The sequence below is a fragment of the Cyprinodon variegatus genome, unplaced genomic scaffold, assembly GCF_000732505.1.
Source record: "Cyprinodon variegatus isolate N-32 unplaced genomic scaffold, C_variegatus-1.0 Scaffold411, whole genome shotgun sequence".
Lineage (NCBI taxonomy): Eukaryota > Metazoa > Chordata > Actinopteri > Cyprinodontiformes > Cyprinodontidae > Cyprinodon > Cyprinodon variegatus.
The window spans coordinates 54,492-74,386 of NW_015150864.1; the positions used below are offsets into that span (position 1 = coordinate 54,492).

Here is a 19,895-nt window from a genome sequence, read left to right on the forward strand (position 1 = left end):
TATATTCTTATGCTGCATTTTATTCTTTTATTGTGTTTTATTATTTTTACGTATGTTCAGCACTGTTTTCAGCTGTAGCTGTTTTAAACGCTATACAAATAAAAATGATGATGATGAATAGTGAGCAAGGACTTTTTTTTGTATATTCCTCGAAATTACTATAATCTCCCCTTGTATTTGGTATACTTTGATCAAACACTGGGTAACTTGGGTAACCTTCCACAAGTCTCTCATAATATCCAGTTTAGGGATAAAACCTAAAATCTGGCTTCCTGAGTAGTCTTTGAAGCAACAGCTTCTCTGAGTATGAATTCAGTTCATCTAGGCATTGAACGGCATTATTTAGCCAGCAGAAATAATCTCCCAAAAAAAAAAAAAAAAAAAAAGGCTTGTATACATTGTATTTTAAGACTTCCATGCATCTGGTTGTACAAAGAAGTATTTAAATAAAGAAGCATCTGTTTCTAGCCATCTACCTCATAATTATGCACTACTTTGCGTAGATGTAAGCACATTTAATTCACACTGCATTGCTTTGTTTAAGGGGACTCAATCAATTAAAGTTAATTGTATTATTTATAAACGCTGCAAAAGGTTCAGCTGCAGTGTGTTGAAATTAAAGCTTAAAAAAAAAGTCTTTTGAAATGTGTTTACACTAACTGCCATAATTAATGTTGTGCAAACAGTTGCAGTCAATGCAGCATTGTTTTCTCGGGCCCATGTGGTATCTGTGTGTTTTGGGCTCGGTCTATAATTAGAAGGTTATAGAGTGAAAAAACATGCTGAGGAGGGTCTGTGTTGCTGCAGCTACATTCCCATCGAAAATCTGGTTGTGGCCTGAAAGACAAGTTTACAAACAAAAGTACAGCGGATATAAGTTGGATGTAACATATTGATTTAGTTTACTTCCCCTTCATAAAAAAATTAAACAAGGTGATTTCATCTGAATCCAGGCACAGCCTTGGTTTAAGCTGACTATTAATGTCCTTTTTTTTTTTTTAGGATTTGCTGATGTATTCTTCTATGCACAACTCATCCTTCAGCCTTTCAACATTCTTTACACACTGGAGTGGGACACATAATACACGTTTTATTCTTCACATTTCTGTATATTTCATTGCAACCTTTCAATGAACAACGACGAAGATATAGAATTTTAATACAATATAAAGACTTCAGTGTGCAGCTTATAGAACTATCCGAACCACTGCCAACAAAAGCAAGTCCATCCCTATGAAGTTGAGTGCTTGTGGTCAGCATCATATACAGAGGTTGGTTTTTTGATAAATAAACATGAGTGCTGTTGGCATTGCTGCAAAGGTTGAAGAGTTGGAAACAGTCAGTGTTCAGATCATATGCCGCACACTGCATCAAACTGGGGTCATTAAAGCTGCTGTCCTAGACGGAAAACTGCAAATAGTTTGCAGAAGACAAATAGAATAAAGACACGAATAACTAGAACCATGATCTGATGTCTGATCAGACCAAGATAAACTTAGCTGGTTCAGATGGAGTTAAATATTAGTGACTGCAATTGGGCGTTACTTGTTAAGTAAGGTAGGGGCAGTGTCATGGTTTGGGCAGCATATGTGCTGCTGGCTGTAAGAGCTATAGCTAAAGAGGAACCATGAAATGTTTCACACTAAAGCAGTTTACACACAGAGCAGTTTTCCCAACATAACCACACAAAACACAACTGCAAGGTGACCACGGCCTTGCAAAAGTCCTTCACTGGCCGACTGTGTCTCCAAACCTAAACCCTGTTGAGCATGTGTGGGGCTTTCTCAATAAAGTTGGAGGAGTGCTGGGTCTCCAACATCTGCTAGCTCCATGACGTTTTCATGTTAAAGTGGAAGAGGATTCCAGTGGCAAAATTAAGAATTCAAGTAAACCATGAGAGGTAAGGTGGCACCTGGAAAACAATGACACTGACACTTTGGACACAACTGGAGGGCAAATTTACAGTTAAAACTATTTGTAAAGTGGCCACTTTATAATGCATAATCGTTTCATATCCAGTCGTTGCCCCATGAAAGGTCATGGTAAATTATTTTTCAAAAATATGAGGCGAACAGTAAGTTTGGAGAGTTAATGTTTTTAGTGTGGGTGCATGTAGCTAAATATGTATCATTTAAATTAACCAATAATACTTTTGAGCAATAAGAATCCTTACACACAAACATATATATATATATATATATATATATACAAATATTGACCTTATTTTCTTTTTTTTCTTCTAAGCAACAAAAATGGGATATTGGTCACTTCTTTGAGGTTAGTTGGATAGAGCCAAGTTCAGAGAATAGGTGAGCTAATTTTGGTCTTCCATATTCGATTTGCAATTTCCTGCAAAAGCAAAACAAAAGCAAAAATGTAAATAAAAGAAACTACTTTGTGTTTTTACTAATATATTCTATTAACATTTTTTTTCAGCAGGAATCTTGCCATGAATGAAAAGCATGGATAAAACATCTGTGCTGCAAAAACACCAGATCAACAGTTATTTGTTTCCTCATGCTATTTATAAATCATAATTCCAGTAAAAATGTAAAACACTAAATATTACATTGAAATTATCATCTAACAATGTTAACTTAATTATTCATCCATGTTAGAATCTGACTGAAACCGGCTCTTTTGCACTTTTCGAGGTGGTCTCTTGCAGCATGTATTATTTGCAGGCTTGCCACAATTCTGCCATCAGTTACTCTGGGGTGTAACAGAGCTGGCACAGCTTCAATACAGCCCTGTAGTCCCGATGTCTTGATATCTAAGAGCATCAGTTGCTTATTGTCAGAAGATCTATTTATAAATACAATAATTCAGGCCGTGACGTTTCTATCGAAAGTAATGTTTCAAAAAAAAGTCGTGAAAAACAGCAATACCTAAACGAGGGCAGACATTTTTTAAGCAGATGACACAAAAACCAAAAGTGGATATTTAAGAACTGGTGCAGTGCATTTTAGTGTGTGAGGAAGAGCAGGAGGACCCCCTGCTGAGCCTGCTCATGCAATATCATCTCAAAGCTCCACAGCAGGCGCCGAGCAGCCCATACCAGGGTGTCGAGCTTTGATTCTGCCAAGAGCATGTTCGCTTTTTAATAAGAGGGCAGCTCGACTTATTTCTCTGCAGAGCAGAAAACTCCAGAGACACATCCACGAATAGAAATAACCACACACGCACAAAAAAGATTCCCACCAAATGAAAGGTTTTCACCATTTATTTAAAACTGATTGTCAGAAGAAAAATACACAAAATTTGTGCTTTGTGAGGCTAAGTGAAGAGATCCAGTTGGATTTTATGTAATATGGATATATTTACACAAACACACATATATCACATATGTACAAGAGGAGAAATCAATCATCAAAGCATGAGTCCAAATGTCTAGAGGCAGTTTTCATACCTTGAATCAGATATTTTTTCTTATGAAGTTATACACCCACTAACTTCACTATGACAATATATCGACCGGGTGCTTCAGTATTATTGCATCAAACTATGTTTAGTTTTTTTTAGTTTTTCAGGCACAGAGAAGAGCCTGTATTCAAGCATGCCAGTGAACTGTGAATAAGTGCCAATTGCAATATTGTGAAGCTTGCAAAATGTTTACTATGAATTATGTGATGTTAATTTGACACCTTGGAAGGGTTTGATCAAGAAAAAAAATATATCTACACAGTAGAATACTGCCACCCAGTGGAGGAATAAACACTGACGCCTTTAAATGCTGTGATAAAGTGCTGTTTTTACCCTCTGATCAAATATCTTCTGACTATATCACCGATGGCAGAGGCTCCAGTTGATCTCCATTTGCTGGCAGTCATAAAATTGTGATTTTTTTTCACCTTTCATGTATGTGCAACAAAAGTGAGTTGGAGCAAAACAATTTGGCTACCAACAACGATAAAAAGCAATCTGAGTGAAAGATGTTTAATTCACATTAAGCTTAAGGCACATTAAATACTCTGTGGTATCAATAAAGAGTGCTATATGTGAGGCAATGCCAATGATCCAACTATTCCTTCCTGTAGCAATTCAACAAACCAACCAGAAGCTTCTACTTTATATAAACAGAAGCATTTTAAACGCAGGCAGTGATAAGTTATCAGGTGATGGATGAGACCCACCAGCAATAACTGGAAATGCAGCCAGATAGAAACTTGGAGTAAAAAGAAAAACTCCTAGGAATTCATGAAATAGTAAAATCAGCAAAGTGAAAAAAAAAAACATGTAAAATTCTTCTATAAATTATCACCCTTAAAAACAACCTTATTTTCACCCAATTACAATTTACAATCCCAGTCATTACATTCAAAGCTCCACTCAAGATGTTCTAGTCGATCAACTACTGTGATTTATTTATTTTTTTTACTTCTACGTGGTTTCCATGGTGTCGAAGCTGTGGTGTGCTAATGGGCTTTTCCAGCTGGAACCTCGTACTTGAAGACCACGCTGAAGAGCTTTCCTCCCAGTCGGTCCGCTAACCACGAGTTCTTGATGACGGCCATCTTGAGGCTCTCGCAGCTGAGCATGGCATAGTAGTTGGTGTGGATGGCTCGGCCCATTCCCTCGATGATCACCAGGTCGGTCTGCCGCTCCCTCACCACCATTGCCAGGACCTTGTCCAAACGACTGGAAAAACACATTTTTCATTTTTTTATACAGTGGAATCAGCTTATAGTGGTCATGGATAAAGTAATCAACCGCTTTTGTCCCAAAAGGCTTGGGACAGAATCATGTGCTTTTTAAATAATTTGTTTATAGTAATCAAGAAATCCACTTATAGTGTTAACTTTTGGCCGTTTTATGAATGTAAACATGTGCAGAAATAATTCTAAAATTACGTGTACATCTGAGAGGTACGAGAGCGCTTTGGTGCGGGTACCAGTGCTGTGCGCAGCGAGGAGATGGAGGAGGATGAAGATCAAGAAGAGGAGACTGTTTTCTCTTCCAGAGCCGATATGAGGAAAGCAGGTAGCATTTTAAAGACTGGTCTCCTGCATGTTGGTTTCAAAAACTTTGACCTTTTACATTGTTTTGAAAAAGAAGTGAACTCTGTGTTGAACAACTCTCTGATCCAGGGAACCTTGGATAAATATGTAAAGTGATTTCTTAATGCGGCGCAGCAGAAGGAAGGCTAGCTTTAATTTTCTGTAGCCTATGCAGTTATCTTCTATGTTGTTGTTCCAGGAAACAGTGTTTCAAACTTAATTTTCCGACTTGTTAAAAAGATGCACAGGCGGCACAGCAGAGCTGACACACAGCACATAATAAGTTACGTAGGCTACCAGAGTTATGTCTGCGCACAGCGCAGTATACTGTTATTAAACTTGCATGGTACTGTAATAAAATTCAGTAAATGCGGAATCTATCCATTTCATTTCATTTTTCTGATTGAAAAACCATACAAATGGTATGTAGATAATATTCTGCATAAAAATAAGTAAAATAACGGTAAATACGATTTTAGTAATCAACAGCTTATAGTGTTCAAATTGGCTCTGGTCCAACATGATCACTATGAGCAGATTCCACTGTATTTCTTTGGTGTTAATGTATTAATTTTTTCGCTCTTAACTGGAAATTTGGAAGCATAAACCACCCACCTCAGATCCAAACAGGGGGAACTGGAGCCACTCTGGACTAATGTCAACCTATCCTCCCTCAAGGCAGATCTACACAGCAAAACCCAAAAAGGGAATAAATGAATAAACATAACTTTTGATACAATTTAGCGCCATAAAGAAAACAATTAGTGCCTCGAAACTTAATAGATTAAATTTTAAAATTACTCTTACTTAATAACAGGATCCATAGCAGCGATTCTTTCTGTCAGAATCTGGAGTTCACTGTTTGTTACATCATTTAAAGCAGGACCAGAATTGCTGGCCAACACAACCTAAATGTAAAAAGCAAAACATTAATGTCAGGAAACATTTTATAAAATGTAAAATTCCTGTTGAAGCGTCTTAATTTCCTCACTTCTGTTCCTCGGGAAAGAAGTTCTCTGACAAAGGGCATCACCCCTAAAATGATGTCTACTCCACTATTATCTACGAAAAACAAGGCACACCTATGAGGAGGACCCTGCAACAGAGAACCAGGATAAACTGCACTGAGGGATTCATCATAAAGCATGTGGAACACAAGAAGAAATGTTATTATATGTTATGATATTTGCTGGGTTTCTAGAATGTTAAGCTCAAATAAACTATGTCTTAAATGACGGGCGGTTAAAAAAAATTCATACCTTTAGTCTCTCAAGCCACTGGTCAAAGGAATCAACGAGCCATGGCCGCTCTAAGGAGTGGGAGGAGAAAAAAATTAGGAGCAAATAACATTTTTGTTGAGGTATTTCTTCTGCAATTTGTTAAAAGAAAAAAAAGAATATGCCAAAAATAAAAATCTAATAAGACATTCATAGTGGAAAGATATAAACACATTCAGAGGGACATAAGAATTATCTTGAAAACTCTCTATGTCAGGTAAATATACCGTAATTTCCGGACTATAGAGGGCGCCTCACTATAAGCTGCGCCCACTGTTTAATAAACAAAAACTTGAAATCTATATAAAAGCTGCACCAGGCAATAAGCCGCTGCCACCCACCAAACCTGTAGGGCGAGGTCTATAGATCACCTCCAGAATAGGTACAAAGAGGAATACTAGCTTCCATTAGCTTGTCGGTTTGTGGCAATAAGAGCTTCTACTGAAAGATAGGGCTTTGTCAGTTTTTTATTTCAGCTCTGCAGGAGTTGAGCCCAGTCTCTTAATTGGTTCGACAGCTTTAATGTGGCAAATAAAAGTCAAAATGAGGGAATTCAGGACATTTGTTCTCCGTTGTGCCTGCTGCTTACATCTGATGTGCTAAATGAAAATTAGCCCCTTCTTCTTTGATTCTCAGCTTTGACTTACACCCCCAATAGTAGCTGCCTATGTTTCAGAAAATACGGTAGGATTTAGTTTGGATATTTGTGTCATGAAAGATTAACTTTGTCTTGCAAAGTATTAGTTCCCATCCTCCCCCGTATTTATTCACCTTTTGTAAACAAAATGTGATTTATATTTTTTGGGCCTCTTTGTGACAGAACCTTTTTAAGTCACCCATTTCAACCTTTAAATAAAAAAACAGAGCAATCCACTGCCTTAAAGTCCTCAAATGTTTGTTAAAAAACAAAAACAGCATCATTAAAATCAAGACACCCAGTCAGCAAGTTTGGGATAAAATGTTTGAGAGGTTTAAAACATGACTAAGGAATTAAAATTTGTAACTTTCCAGGTTAAAGAGGGATTATGGCAGATCTGAAAACCTATCAATACACCAGTTTACTACAAAATTTGAAGGAAACAACACATGTCTTCATTTCACAAGATGAGTTGGCCTACATTGAAATTTTTATTTAAATACACCTATAAGTTTGTGGATGTTGCATTCCGGAAGTGGTAATATGTTTGCAAGGTGCTGTGGCAAACTGAACACTACGTTATGTCATTTTTGCCTTTGCTTGTTTGACTTAAAATTGCACCAATTAATGTCTACTTCAGGTAGAAGATCATCATCATCATCATCATCCAGGCTGAGTTTTCAATGTATCCAAATACATGTTGTAAAAACTGATTATTTGCATGTTGAATATCTTGAGGATTTAGAGCAGAATGTTGCAGCTGTAGCTCTGCCAACATGTTGTCCCTCTGGAGCACACAGATTCAAAAAGAAACAATCCGATACCTTCTAACCGTCGTTTAGCTTCTTCAAACCCAAATTCAGGGTTAGACTCCAGCACCCTGAATGAATGGAAATAAAGTATGAGAAAAACAGGTGTAATGTGAACATAAGCAGGATTTCAGCATCACACTAAGTGAAAAATTGGAAAAGTTTAAACCAAATGAAAAAAGATCAGGACTGAAGTGTTTTCCAGGTGGAAAAATTTTGGATTTTAAAACTAAACTAACTAATAAACAAAGCAATACCCAACTGACCTTGAAGTCCAATTAACTTTTTGCCATTTATAAAATAAAAACTGAATATTCAGAGCTCTAGATTGTTATTGTAAAATAATCTGTATCCATTTTTAATGAACTGCAAACATATCTTTAAGCAGTTTAAAATCTACAGATTTTTAGATCCAATTAAACAGTGAAAGTCATTTGAAAACCCACAAACAATGCCACACAAATAAAACTAATTTACCAATCCCTAGTAATACATTAAAAATACAACATTCAAAAAAGTTTTCATTTTAGAATTTCACTTGGGGAATAACAGCTCTAATGAATTTGTAAAAGCAAGAGGTTCAATGTGTGCAGTTGGGGTGTTAGTTGGACAAAACATAAAGTCTTTGATCCCACTGCAGGATTCTCAATCTTATTGGTAGTGGTAATAAAAAAAAAACTAATTTACCTTAAATCTTCTTTTAAAAAACTGTAAACATTGAGAATTGGTGTAGAGTGTTCCTAGGTTGCGTCAGGCACTACGCCACTATTCCTAATTCTGGCTGAAGACCCAATCAGCAGACATAAACATTGTTGTACACTGTTGACCTCTACTGGTAGGTCTTATAAGTGCATCTATCAGTTTACGCAGCTTTAGGTCCTGCTCCAGTGAATGCTAATGTTCACATTGTGTTCTACTAGTGTCTTTTACACTGAGGAATATAATATTCTTTGGGTTTTTTTTTTTTTACACTTGATCTTGGAATTTTCCCTCTTTCCACACTCCCACTAAAGAAATTACTAAGTTTTTAACTCAATGAACATATGATCAACATTCTGGATCAACTTAAGCTTCCAAATAAATGGTAAATAATAATATATAGCTGACACGAGGGCAGCATAGTTTAATTAAAAAAAGCTTTTATTTACAACCAGAGTGAGCTACTGGTACTGAAGATGGTAAAGTCCTAGTATGTGATTTGGCCAGTTAAAAACAACGGTCACAGAATCTGTTTAAGAAGCTTACTCACTCTGACACGGCCTTGGCTCCCCAGTCAAAAACATTCCCAGCCAAAACGCCCTTCACTATCGCAAACTGTCTGTCCTCCCAGCTCAGCTCGTCCAAGGACTTCACTGCTTTCTGATAGTACTTGAGAGCGACGTCGTTCTCCCTCTCTTTAATCTAAAGCAGAATAAAACATAATATTACAGCTCGAACCAAGCAAACAATGCCCTTAATAGGGGACATTTAAAAATTCAAGGACTGGATTAGACTAAAACAGTGTTTTGTTTGATTTTAATATATGGAAATCGTTTGAGGCACTGTGAGGTTTTCAAAGACAAAACTATGTGACAGAATGGATAATTGAGGGCCGAATTAGTGTAGAGCACAAACATAACAAGGAGAACAACAGATTTGACAGATTTCACTCAGACCTTAGAGTAGGGATCAGGAAAGTTGAACTCGTTTAAACAGTGTTCCCTCGTGTCTAACAGACTTCTGACAGTGAGGGATCCATAAGCACTAGGTGAGAAGAGAAGCACTCTACATTAGCCAAAGAGAAACAGACAAAAGCACTGCGAAAGAAGAAGTTTCTTACAGATTTTTCTAGGTTGTGACAAACTAAATTAACTACATTAAAAGTAATTGAAACATTGAAATTAAATTAAAAAAAAGAACTCAGTCGATACTAATGCACACAGAAATTATATATAGAATTAACATTTTCTTTGAAATGAGGAAGTGGATATAGGCAGGTCCAGCAGGTATGAATAGATGGAGCTAATGTGGACAATAAAGAGAAGATTTTATTTTTTTTTTACTTTGGACTAAAAAGCAAACTCTGGGTAAAACTGAAGCAGACACACAAAAAAAGCAAGAATCCTCACAATGGCTGATGACGGAGAGTCTGAAGCTTGTGTCGATACTTCTGACGAAACTTCTCGGCTCGCTCGGCTGCCTCCGGGATGTCTGGCTGGCTCGCTACAGCTCTCTTTACAACCTGCTCCAAGACAGAAAAACCCTGTTCACAGCCTGGTAACACCACCCGACTGGGAAAAACACTGCCACATCCACACACAGTGTGACAAAAAAACATACAAAAAACACTCTTAGCCATTGCAGTTTTAATGTATCAGAGTATCATAATCATCTGAGGTTTACCAGATTCTTACCTCAGGTTTATATAAAAAAACAAAAAAAAAGTATTCCATACAGATTTGTTACGCATTACACAAATATAAAGTAAAAATGAAGTCTACATAAAAAATATGAAAAAACCCCATTAATTATTACATTATAACTACCTTCTTGCAAATGACTTAATCTGTGTGCAGCTTTAGAGTGCTACAAAAGAACATTTTAATTAACCAGTCTGGACCATGATTGGACCACTGCAACACTTTTAATTCTTAGCCATTTTTTTAACTTCAAGGCACCCACCTCTGTTAAATGCACAACAAGCCTAAATCATCACTCTTTCACGTCCATATCTAACAACTAGTATGATCTGAAGTGTTATATTAAGTTTAGCAGTGTGCACAATGGCCAGATATCAATGCTTTCAAGCCATTCACTTTCAGCCTTTTTTAAATGCCCTGTTATAAACATCATCCATTAACACACACTGTGAACTTTAGTGTGCCTTGTACATCTTTAGTTTTTTTGGGAACTTGTGCATGGCAGTTTGGCCTTGGGCTGTTTTTGTTGGAAGGTCAACACCTAGCATGAAACACAGACAAGCTACAGCATGTTTCAAAAAGCAGTGCATGATCAACAAATCCTGTAGAGTTAGCAGAGCTTTAATAAGCATCCTGAAACATATAAGCTGTCAAATATTCTATGTTAAATGAGTAAAATATCTTTAAAAGCATTTAATGACTGAGTTACTCGTTCTCCTCTCTCTCTTTCTTGTTTATGCTTTCTTTAATTACAGATCCCCTCTATGGCCAAATTGGTCAGTGCATGAAAAGCAAATGTCAGAAAGGATGGCTGGGTTTAAACTCTGTGTTTGCAAACAATATTATACAACTGTTACTATGATATTTAATGGTAATATCAACTAAGTTTTCTCCAAATACAAACTAAATTAAGAGACTAAATTAAGAGACATAGTTTAGAGACTAAACTATGACATAAAACTAACAGGGTAGTATATTTTAAATGTATTGTGAAAGCAAAAATATTCAATCAACCTTGAGTAAAGAGAAGATGCAGCAAAGGAAAACAGGGTTACTTTAAGACTATAAAAAACAAGGATCCTGTGCTCTGTAAAATCTGTACAAATCTGTAAAAAATACATTTAAATGATTTTTTATTTAAAAAAATTTTGAATTATATTTAGTCATCTTACTCCATCTAAGGCTTCTTCAAAGCAGTATAACCAGTATTCCCGGGCCTGGGCGTCCTCTGTGAGGTCGACGGTGTCTGGGATGTAGGAGGAGGCATCTTGGAGTAGAGGCAGGTTCACCAGCTGCCTCTCTAGACGGTCCATCTCCAACATGTCAAACTAAAAATATTAAAGTCAATGAAATGAACACAGAGGCACAGGTTTTGGGTTGACAAACAAACAAAAAGTTTTTGGATACTACCGGTACATACAGTTTTTAAATTGCATATTTAAAACATTGTTATGCTTCACGAAAAACTATTCCAGAAATATCCTTCTCTTACTTCCTGCTTTTTTGCAACACTGACAGTTTTTGATTATGTCAATTTTCCTCAAATACAATAGAAAGTTTAGAGCAAAAAGTTAAGCAGATGCACAACAGAAAGGTAAACCAGGATTTAATCCTAAAAGCCACCAAAACAAGACAATCAAAGGTATATTATTGAAGAAAAGCTCCAATCCAAATAGTGACTTCTACTGTGCCTTCAATAAACATTCAAGAAAATGATTTCCCATTTTGACATAAATGTCTGTCTAATGGTGCTTTACTTGATTGTTTAAAAAAAAGTAGAGCATCATTTCAAAGAGGAAGTAAAGATAAACTTTTTTGGATTTTTGCTCTTTACAAACTGGTCAATTTTGACCTTGGCTGCATCACATGTAGATATTGTATAAAAAATAAATAAATAAATAAATTAAGGGCAAAATAGCCACACATTTCCAATTATTTTCAAGGCTTTTCTAAAAGATGCATTTTTTTCACCTCACTTAACGATTACTATTTTGTGTTGCTCAGGCCATAAAATATTAATTAATAAAAATAAATAAATCTATTTTTTTAATCATACTGGAAAATGCACAACAGTCTAAGTGGTTTGGAAACTTTGCTGGTACAGATAGCAAAAACAAATAATATAATATATTTAATCTGTGATAGATTTTTTGATCCACATTGTGATAAATAATAAATAAATAAATAAAAAAAACACTCCTGAGGCAGCTGGTAGTGAAGGTGTAGTTTAGTACCGAATCCTTCGACTGAAAGCATCAAATCAAGTGAGTTATTATTTAAAACTGGAAACCACAAACAGAAACCGCCTTGAATTATTTGATCAGAGAAAATGTTGCTTAGTAACAGGTCAGAAGCGGGTGATTAAGAGCTAAGCTGCTTTAGATCCAGCGTAGCCAACAAGTTTTGAGCTATGCAACAAGACGCACAGGCAGGGTATCATGAAAGGAAGGAAGGAAGAAAAGAACACGCATCAAGCAAGTGGAGATACTTACAGAAAACTGAAGGAGAGTAAGGTAGACAGAAGAACATGTGGAAATGAAATGAATGATTGTCAGACTAGAAATATTAATTTTTATGATTATAGTGACAGTGAATCAATAAATGATTTTTCTAAAGTTGCAGAAATTAATAATAATAATAATAATAATAATAAAGTTATGGAAAGAAAATGGGTCATGAGATTCTATGTGCCTCTGATAAATAGGTGAGCATCACTTCCCAATATGAGATAACTTACTGTTCCGCTGCGAGCTCGCTGCATTGGGTTCATGTCAGGAGAGACACTCATCAAACCAGAGCTTCCTGCATAATTTTCACCCCAACTGTACTGATTTGGATCTAAAGAAGAAAAAAACTTAAAGCTAATTTCTGGAAGGAGGATGTTTTGTTTTTTAACATTAAATATTCAAATCAAATACAAATTATAGGAATATTCGTCATGCATAAGCAAGTCATTGAGACCATGATACAGTGGAATCCACTTATAGTGGTCACAGATAAAGTAATCAACCGCTTATATATATTTAAAGGCTTGGGACAGAATCATTTCTATGCAAATGCTCTTTAAATTGTTTATAGTAATCAAGAAATCCGCTTATAGTGTTCATTTTTGGCCATTTTATGAATTTAAACATGTGCAAAAATAATGTTTAAAATTACATGTACATCTAATAGGTACAAGAGCGCTTAGGTGCGGGTACCAGTGCTGCACGCAGCGAGGAGGGGGAGGATGAAGAAAAGGAGACTGTTTTCTCTTCCAGAGCTGATATGAGGAATGCAGTTTGCATTTTAAAGACTGGTCTCCTGCATGTTGGTTATAAAAAACTTTGACCTTTTACATCGTTTTGAAAGAGAAGTGAACTCTGTGTTGGACAACACTCTGATCCAGGGAACCATGGATAAATATGTTAAGTGATTTCATAATGCGGCGCAGCAGATCCACAACACAAAACAGAGGAAGGCTAGCTTTAATTTTCTGTAGCCTATGCAGTTATCTTCTATGTTGTTGTTCCAGGAAACAGTTTGTTTCAAACTTTATTTTCAGACATGTTCAAAAAAAAATCACCTGCGGCACAGCAGAGCCGACGCACAGAATAAGTTACATAGGCCTACTGTAAGCTATCAGAGTTGTGTCTGCACACTGCAGATTTCTGTGCTGTGATTATGCATTTGTTTCTATCTTTATTTTTAGACTTGTTAAAAAGATGCACCAGCGGCACAGCAGAGCAGACGCACAGCACATAAGTTACGTACCAGAGTTATGTCTGCGCACACCGCAGTATACTTTAATTAAACTTGCATAGTACTATAATAAAATTCAGTAAATGCGGAAGCTATCCGTTTCATTTCCTTTTTTGTTATTGAAAAACCATACAAATGGTATTTAGATGATATTCTTTATAAAAAAATAAGTAAAATAAATTCGGTTTTAGTAATCAGCCTCTTATAGTTTTCAAATTGGCTCTGGTCCAACGTGACCACTATAAGCGGATTCCATTGTAACATAATTATGCATTACGCTAATGAAAAGATTTCTGATCAACACAAACATGTCAAATCGCTAATCCTTGTATTCAGTTTAATTAAATCAAAGCACATCACCCACAGGTTTGACAATGACACGGACGGTTCAGTCATTTCAGCCCTGAGGCCCTCTCTCTCTAAAGCAATGCTTCAAACTGATAATTGAAAGTTGGTGCAGCAGCATTAGCAGCTTGTCCACTGATAAAAGTAATAAATTAGTAAATCCCTGAAACCCCCAAAATCCTGTGCAGGAATTAAAATTAAAAGTTACCACTTAGCTCTGTTTGCATTGTCTGCTTTTAGGAGAATGTAAACCAGATGAATTAGTCCTTACTGTCTTCTTCTGCTCCTTTGAGAAAAGCTCCGATGGCTCCAAGGTATCCTTCATGTCTAAGAAACAGAGCCTGAACTTCACCCTACAATAACAGAACGTGAGGGGGGCAACATATAAGCAGCATGTACCAAGGATGACAGATGGTATGATAACCATAAATCCAAAAAACCAAAACATGCAGAGATCACATTGCAGATACTAAGAGCTTGCCTTGGTAAAGAAATTGATGCTATAAGTTATTGTGTGCATGGTGACAGGGTGCCCTCTGATGAAGAAGCCTCCAAAGTACACTCGGGATAGGTTGTGCAGTTTGGCGTACAGACAGGCCAGCTGTCCGATGTCGTTGCTGATCATATGGAGTAAACTCTTGGCCATGTCTTCTTTAGAGAACTCTAAAATACAAAAAAAAGATATATACATTAAAAAAACTGTCCTTTAAAACCTTTGTTTCTGAACAGTTTGTTCTGTTACATCTGCCTTTCCATTACTATTCCCAAGCAAACCTCTGGGGCTTTTAGAGTAAGTTAGCATTTTATGTAGATTACTACCTGTGTATTTTATTGTTTGCACTAATTTTTAATGTTGTTGTTTTTATTATGTTGGCATTTTAAACCTTGCCCAGGGACTACAGTTGAAAATTAGCTACTTAGCTAACACTGGCTCATTTACAGAAATGTTTATTAATGTGCACTGTCCCTGTTCAAATAAACACATAAATAAATAAATGTTGTTTTTAATCGAATTATCAACGTTATTCAACGTAATCCGTGTTCCTGGTTCTAGCTCCTTCCTAACAGCTAGCACTGTTTGGATAGATAGCGCTTATAACGGTGGCCTCTCTTCCACCATAGCTGAGATCTCCATACTGATTTGAGGTATTGGGTAAGCAGAACTCTCTGCAGAACTTGTATTTGGTTTGATGGTTTTAAGCCTGAATGTCCTCAGAGAACCAACACCTGTGATGCTATTTGTGCTTCAGATTTACGGGTGTACAAGATATAGACCCGCTTGGGAATTTATTATGTAAACAAGAAGATGCATCTTTTTAATGCATTAAAATGTTTCTAATTAATTCATCATAATTAACACAAAAAAGTACAAGCCCTATTATTAATTACTTTGTTAGTCTGCAGGGTTGGGACACACCAGCACCTATTTTATTTTGTCAGAGATAATGACTTTATTTCAACATAATAAATAAATAAATAAATAAATAAATAAATAAATAAATAAATAAATAAATAAATATATATATATATATATATATATATAATGTTTATATATATATATATATATATATATATATATTATTTTTTATTTTGAAACAATTAGTGCTCTAAGTGGGTTGCTAAATTACAAAATTATTTCAATAATCGATTAATCACGATTACTCTGATTAGTTGTTTCAGCCCTTTTCAAAGCTTTCAAAACAACCTGCCACTATGTAAGTAAGTAAAACTCTCATTGCAATTTAAATTATACATTAAATGTCATCAAATTTATTTATTTTTTTTATTTCTTTACTTTTTCAAAGAATTATACCTAAAATCCCGATCAGGAAATAATTTAAGTGTTAGAATGTTAAAAGGATATGCCTTGTATCGTCTATAAGTGATCATCATTTTGGGTGTTTTCAGACGGCAGATAAATGTGCAACAAAAGCAGCAATGAGCCAACAGCAACATTAACTCCTAATGCAATGTCAGCACATGATGAAAGGCTAATCATTTCCATTCTTCTTTATGAATTGGTCAATCCTATCAAAATGAAAACAGACAGGAATGTGCTTATGTGAAATAATTGGGTGTATTTAAACCAATATACACCAAAATGAGCTGGAAGGTTGTAGTTCTTGAAAGTTGATCTTTTAATTTCCAACTGATCTTCACTTAAGGAGGTCAAAATTACTTTAATTGGCTATATTTGAAAACAAAAACTGACATCTGTTCTTGTATGATGACAAATACATAACCCCGCACCGATTAGGAAAGCGTTAATTTGGATTTAAAGGCACTTTTAAAGCTGGTATTTAATTTTGCTATATCAATGAGATGAAGATCCAAAAAACGTTTTTTAAAAAGGCATTTTCTCAAAACATAATTCAACAGGATGTCTCTCTGTTTCATCACCTTTATCAGCTGTTGCAGATTTCCCAAAACTACTTGCAATAAGATCTCCAGTCAAACCCAAGCATGCATACGACCCTCCGTAAATGTCTTTAACGAGCATATCCACGCTGGAGTGCTGTCCTTTAGAGGCCAGCTGTAGTAACTCATCGAACCTCTGCAAAGGGAAAAAGAGATGCAGTTTAGGAGGAAACGGCCGGATGCTTTGATATGCCAACAAAATGTATTCATCAAGGCGGCAGCAAAAGAGGGTGACTTAATCAAAGGTACCTTTGTTTTGGTAAGCAATGCTCCAAGACCCCAGAATGTTCCTCCACCTATTGAACTTCCACCTATTCGCTCAAATTTATCCTCAGACTCAACCTGCAAAAAATACAAAGTGAAAGTTCTCAGGTCCCCATTTTGTGCCTTACCTACCTTATAATCCTTCTACAATTACATTATACTGCTTTACAATAAGGTGTGAACACTGATTGGGTCATAAATTAAAACTAAATCTCAACATACAGATTACAGGACACCATTACTGTTTTAACCTGAATGTTTGACACTACTGTTTTTTGACATCACTAATAAGGCTGAGCAACTAATCACATTTGCATTATGATTGCAATTTCACTAAATGCAGTTTTCAAATCGCAGAGGCACTCGATTTTTCTTACATTTAAGAGGCGTAAGACCCAGACTTTTCTCATTCCAGCACTTTATGTGGCATACTGGAAAAAATCTAAATCTACATAAGTCATTTTTTCTGAAAATAAGTGAAATTTTCTTGGGTTGAGGAGGTAAAACACACATTTTGCCAATGGAACAACACAATTTACACTTAAAATAAGAAAAAAACAATTGTGTTGTCTTATTTCAAGTGCATATTATGTAATTATTTTATTTTAAGGGTAAAAATGCTGATTCTATTGGCAAACTATCTCATTTACCTATTGAAAATATGGATAAATACACTTAATTTAAATAATTTTTACTTATGTCTAGATCGTCCTCCCAGTGCAGTATTATGCTCAAAGTGGGTTTGCCACCATACAGAATGAAAGAGAGAAATGCCGCATAGAAATAAGCACTTTTTACGCAACAGTAACAGCAATACAAAATACATGTAAAACAGGGAGTTGGCTTTCACTCTGAAACAAATCATTAGTTATTTAAAAGGAATCTCAGCTGTGTTTTAAAGGACCCAAACTAAAACAACCCTGTATTTCTAAGAACTCAAAGAAAATATAATGATATAAAAGTTTTTAATAGGAGAAATTAACAAATCTTGTATATCTGAATTCTTCCATTCGAGATATTTAAGGATATTTCCATTATATCCTATATTCCAAGTCAGACCAACAGAAAACTTTGAATCTCTGCTATTACCTTAACTATGGAAACCCCGGAGCCGATGTTCACAAGCAGGTAGGGGAAGATGTCAGGATTTGTGGTTTGAAAGCGGAACTCTGAGTCTGCGTGTCTGGCGTACACAAACGCCTCATGGGGGATGTTCTTCAGCACAAAATTACAGCCCTTGATGAGACAGGTCATTTCATCTTCTTTGTCCACTCTACCACAATGCAAGAAAGAAAGAAACAAAAAAAGAACTGTGTGAATCTCCCATGTACCGACAATTAATTAAAAACTGAAATGTATCATTTCATTTCTCTATTAATTTCCACCGTAAATCTGCTTTTTACAGCTCTGCTAAAAATAAATATTCAAAAAAACATTTGAGCTCTGTTGGCAGATTATATAAACAATTTCTCTCTGAATAGATAAATCAATGCAGTTCTTTTGAACTGGTATATGAAACTCTTTGGGGAAACTAGAACTTCTATGTAAGCAGTTCCCAGAATGGTCCGACTTCTCAAAAAAAAAAAAAAAGCTGCAGAGAACAGAACATTCTTTATAAAACCTCCATCTTTAAAATAAAAAGGAGGAAAACATTTACTTCAAACATTTATTTTGAAGGATTAGTGGTCTGAAAGCAGAATTCTGAGTCTGCGTATATTGATCCTGTCTGCATCAGTTTGTTGTTTATTACAATGTCGTCTCCTAGAATGAGCCTGAAATTAGCCTAATTTTCACTTTGTACATGAAGACTTTCAAGTTCAGTGTTACATGATTCTTAAATTATGAAATAGGGATGCAGACAATCAAATTAGGATTAATTTTCATTTGTTAGTACCGGTAGATTGAAAATATTCGGATTAATGGCTAATCCGCTGCCACCACTGATGGGTAATCTGGCATAAACCAGACTGATTGGTGTAGTTCAATCTGAATTCTGCACAGCATCAATCTTCTAAGGCTCCTGTAGAAAGTGATCATAAAAAGAAAGCAAATTCAGTACAAATCTTAGAACTGACTGCGTAAATCACCAAGTGACACTTGCCTTCCATGTTGAGCTTTTATGCAATCACAGCAGAAGTAGCAGCTAGGGCATATAACATTCTTACCAAACTAAGTCGGGAGGAATCCCCAAACATCTTTTCCATCCACAAAGGCAAACATTTCACAAAGAAATTATATATTAAAGCTAAAACCGGTGCAGCCACATTTGTTTTGCTTCAGCCTTCTGGCTCTGGTTGACGAGATGATGTCATACACGTCACTGCATTTTATTGGTCCGAAACATTTCTGTATTGAGGTCAAACGCATCTGTTGGCTCCTGGCAGGATGTATTTTCAGGAGTTTGTGAATTTAAAAAATCTGGCAACAATTCATCATGTTTGTATGATAAACTGATTGTTGGATTACACTGAATCCAAATACACAATATATATAGCACAGTCCCAATCCACTGAATTAAACAAAGTGGTAGTAAGGTCTGATTGTAGAGAGACAAATCTAGTTTTTAAATAATATCTTAACAGCTCTGGTCATGGGGATTCTACTTTTATCCATTGCATATTCTATCCAGATATCTAACAGGTGACCTTTTATTATACTATGTTTACATTTAAAAGGTATGAGAAAAAGTAAGAATTGCCCGATATCATGCATTGATTTTGCATATTTCCCCTTTAGTATCATTTTATACTTTTTTTTTAGGGATGAGTTCATTTCCTAGAAAGGAAATGTTAATGCTTTTTATGGCATTCAGTGTGCAAATAATACTTTTAAGGCACATGGATCAGAAAATTAGTCAAGCTGACTATTTCCAACCACAGGTTAAAGTAGGGGTGCAACTAATTATTATTTTTGCTAATCAATTAATCTGCCAATAGTTATTTTGATTGATTAATAATTGGATAGCTAAAGGTATAAGAATTCAGAATCCAAACCAGGCTGAACTAAAA

General features: G+C 35.7%; 1 protein-coding gene across 2 annotated transcripts in view; it reads right to left on the bottom strand.

Moving 5' to 3' along the window:
* Positions 1–3,204: 3,204 nt before the first annotated feature.
* The window catches only part of pank4 (pantothenate kinase 4), a 19,059-nt gene continuing 2,368 nt past the window's right edge, over positions 3,205–19,895 (bottom strand). The window contains exons 4-20 of one of the 2 annotated variants that reach the window (XM_015388053.1): positions 17,977–18,160; positions 16,873–16,965; positions 16,606–16,759; positions 14,687–14,868; positions 14,477–14,558; positions 12,857–12,957; positions 12,612–12,617; positions 11,292–11,447; positions 9,829–9,941; positions 9,376–9,463; positions 8,970–9,121; positions 7,736–7,791; positions 6,257–6,306; positions 5,989–6,093; positions 5,805–5,905; positions 5,613–5,681; positions 3,205–4,638 (exon numbers count right to left, since the gene is read on the bottom strand). In XM_015388053.1, coding sequence (XP_015243539.1) covers positions 4,416–4,638; positions 5,613–5,681; positions 5,805–5,905; positions 5,989–6,093; positions 6,257–6,306; positions 7,736–7,791; positions 8,970–9,121; positions 9,376–9,463; positions 9,829–9,941; positions 11,292–11,447; positions 12,612–12,617; positions 12,857–12,957; positions 14,477–14,558; positions 14,687–14,868; positions 16,606–16,759; positions 16,873–16,965; positions 17,977–18,160 — 1,915 coding nt within the window. In that variant the 3' untranslated portion in view covers positions 3,205–4,415. The remainder of the gene's footprint in view (positions 4,639–5,612; positions 5,682–5,804; positions 5,906–5,988; positions 6,094–6,256; positions 6,307–7,735; positions 7,792–8,969; positions 9,122–9,375; positions 9,464–9,828; positions 9,942–11,291; positions 11,448–12,611; positions 12,618–12,856; positions 12,958–14,476; positions 14,559–14,686; positions 14,869–16,605; positions 16,760–16,872; positions 16,966–17,976; positions 18,161–19,895) is intronic. The other variant, XM_015388054.1, reaches the window with a different exon arrangement.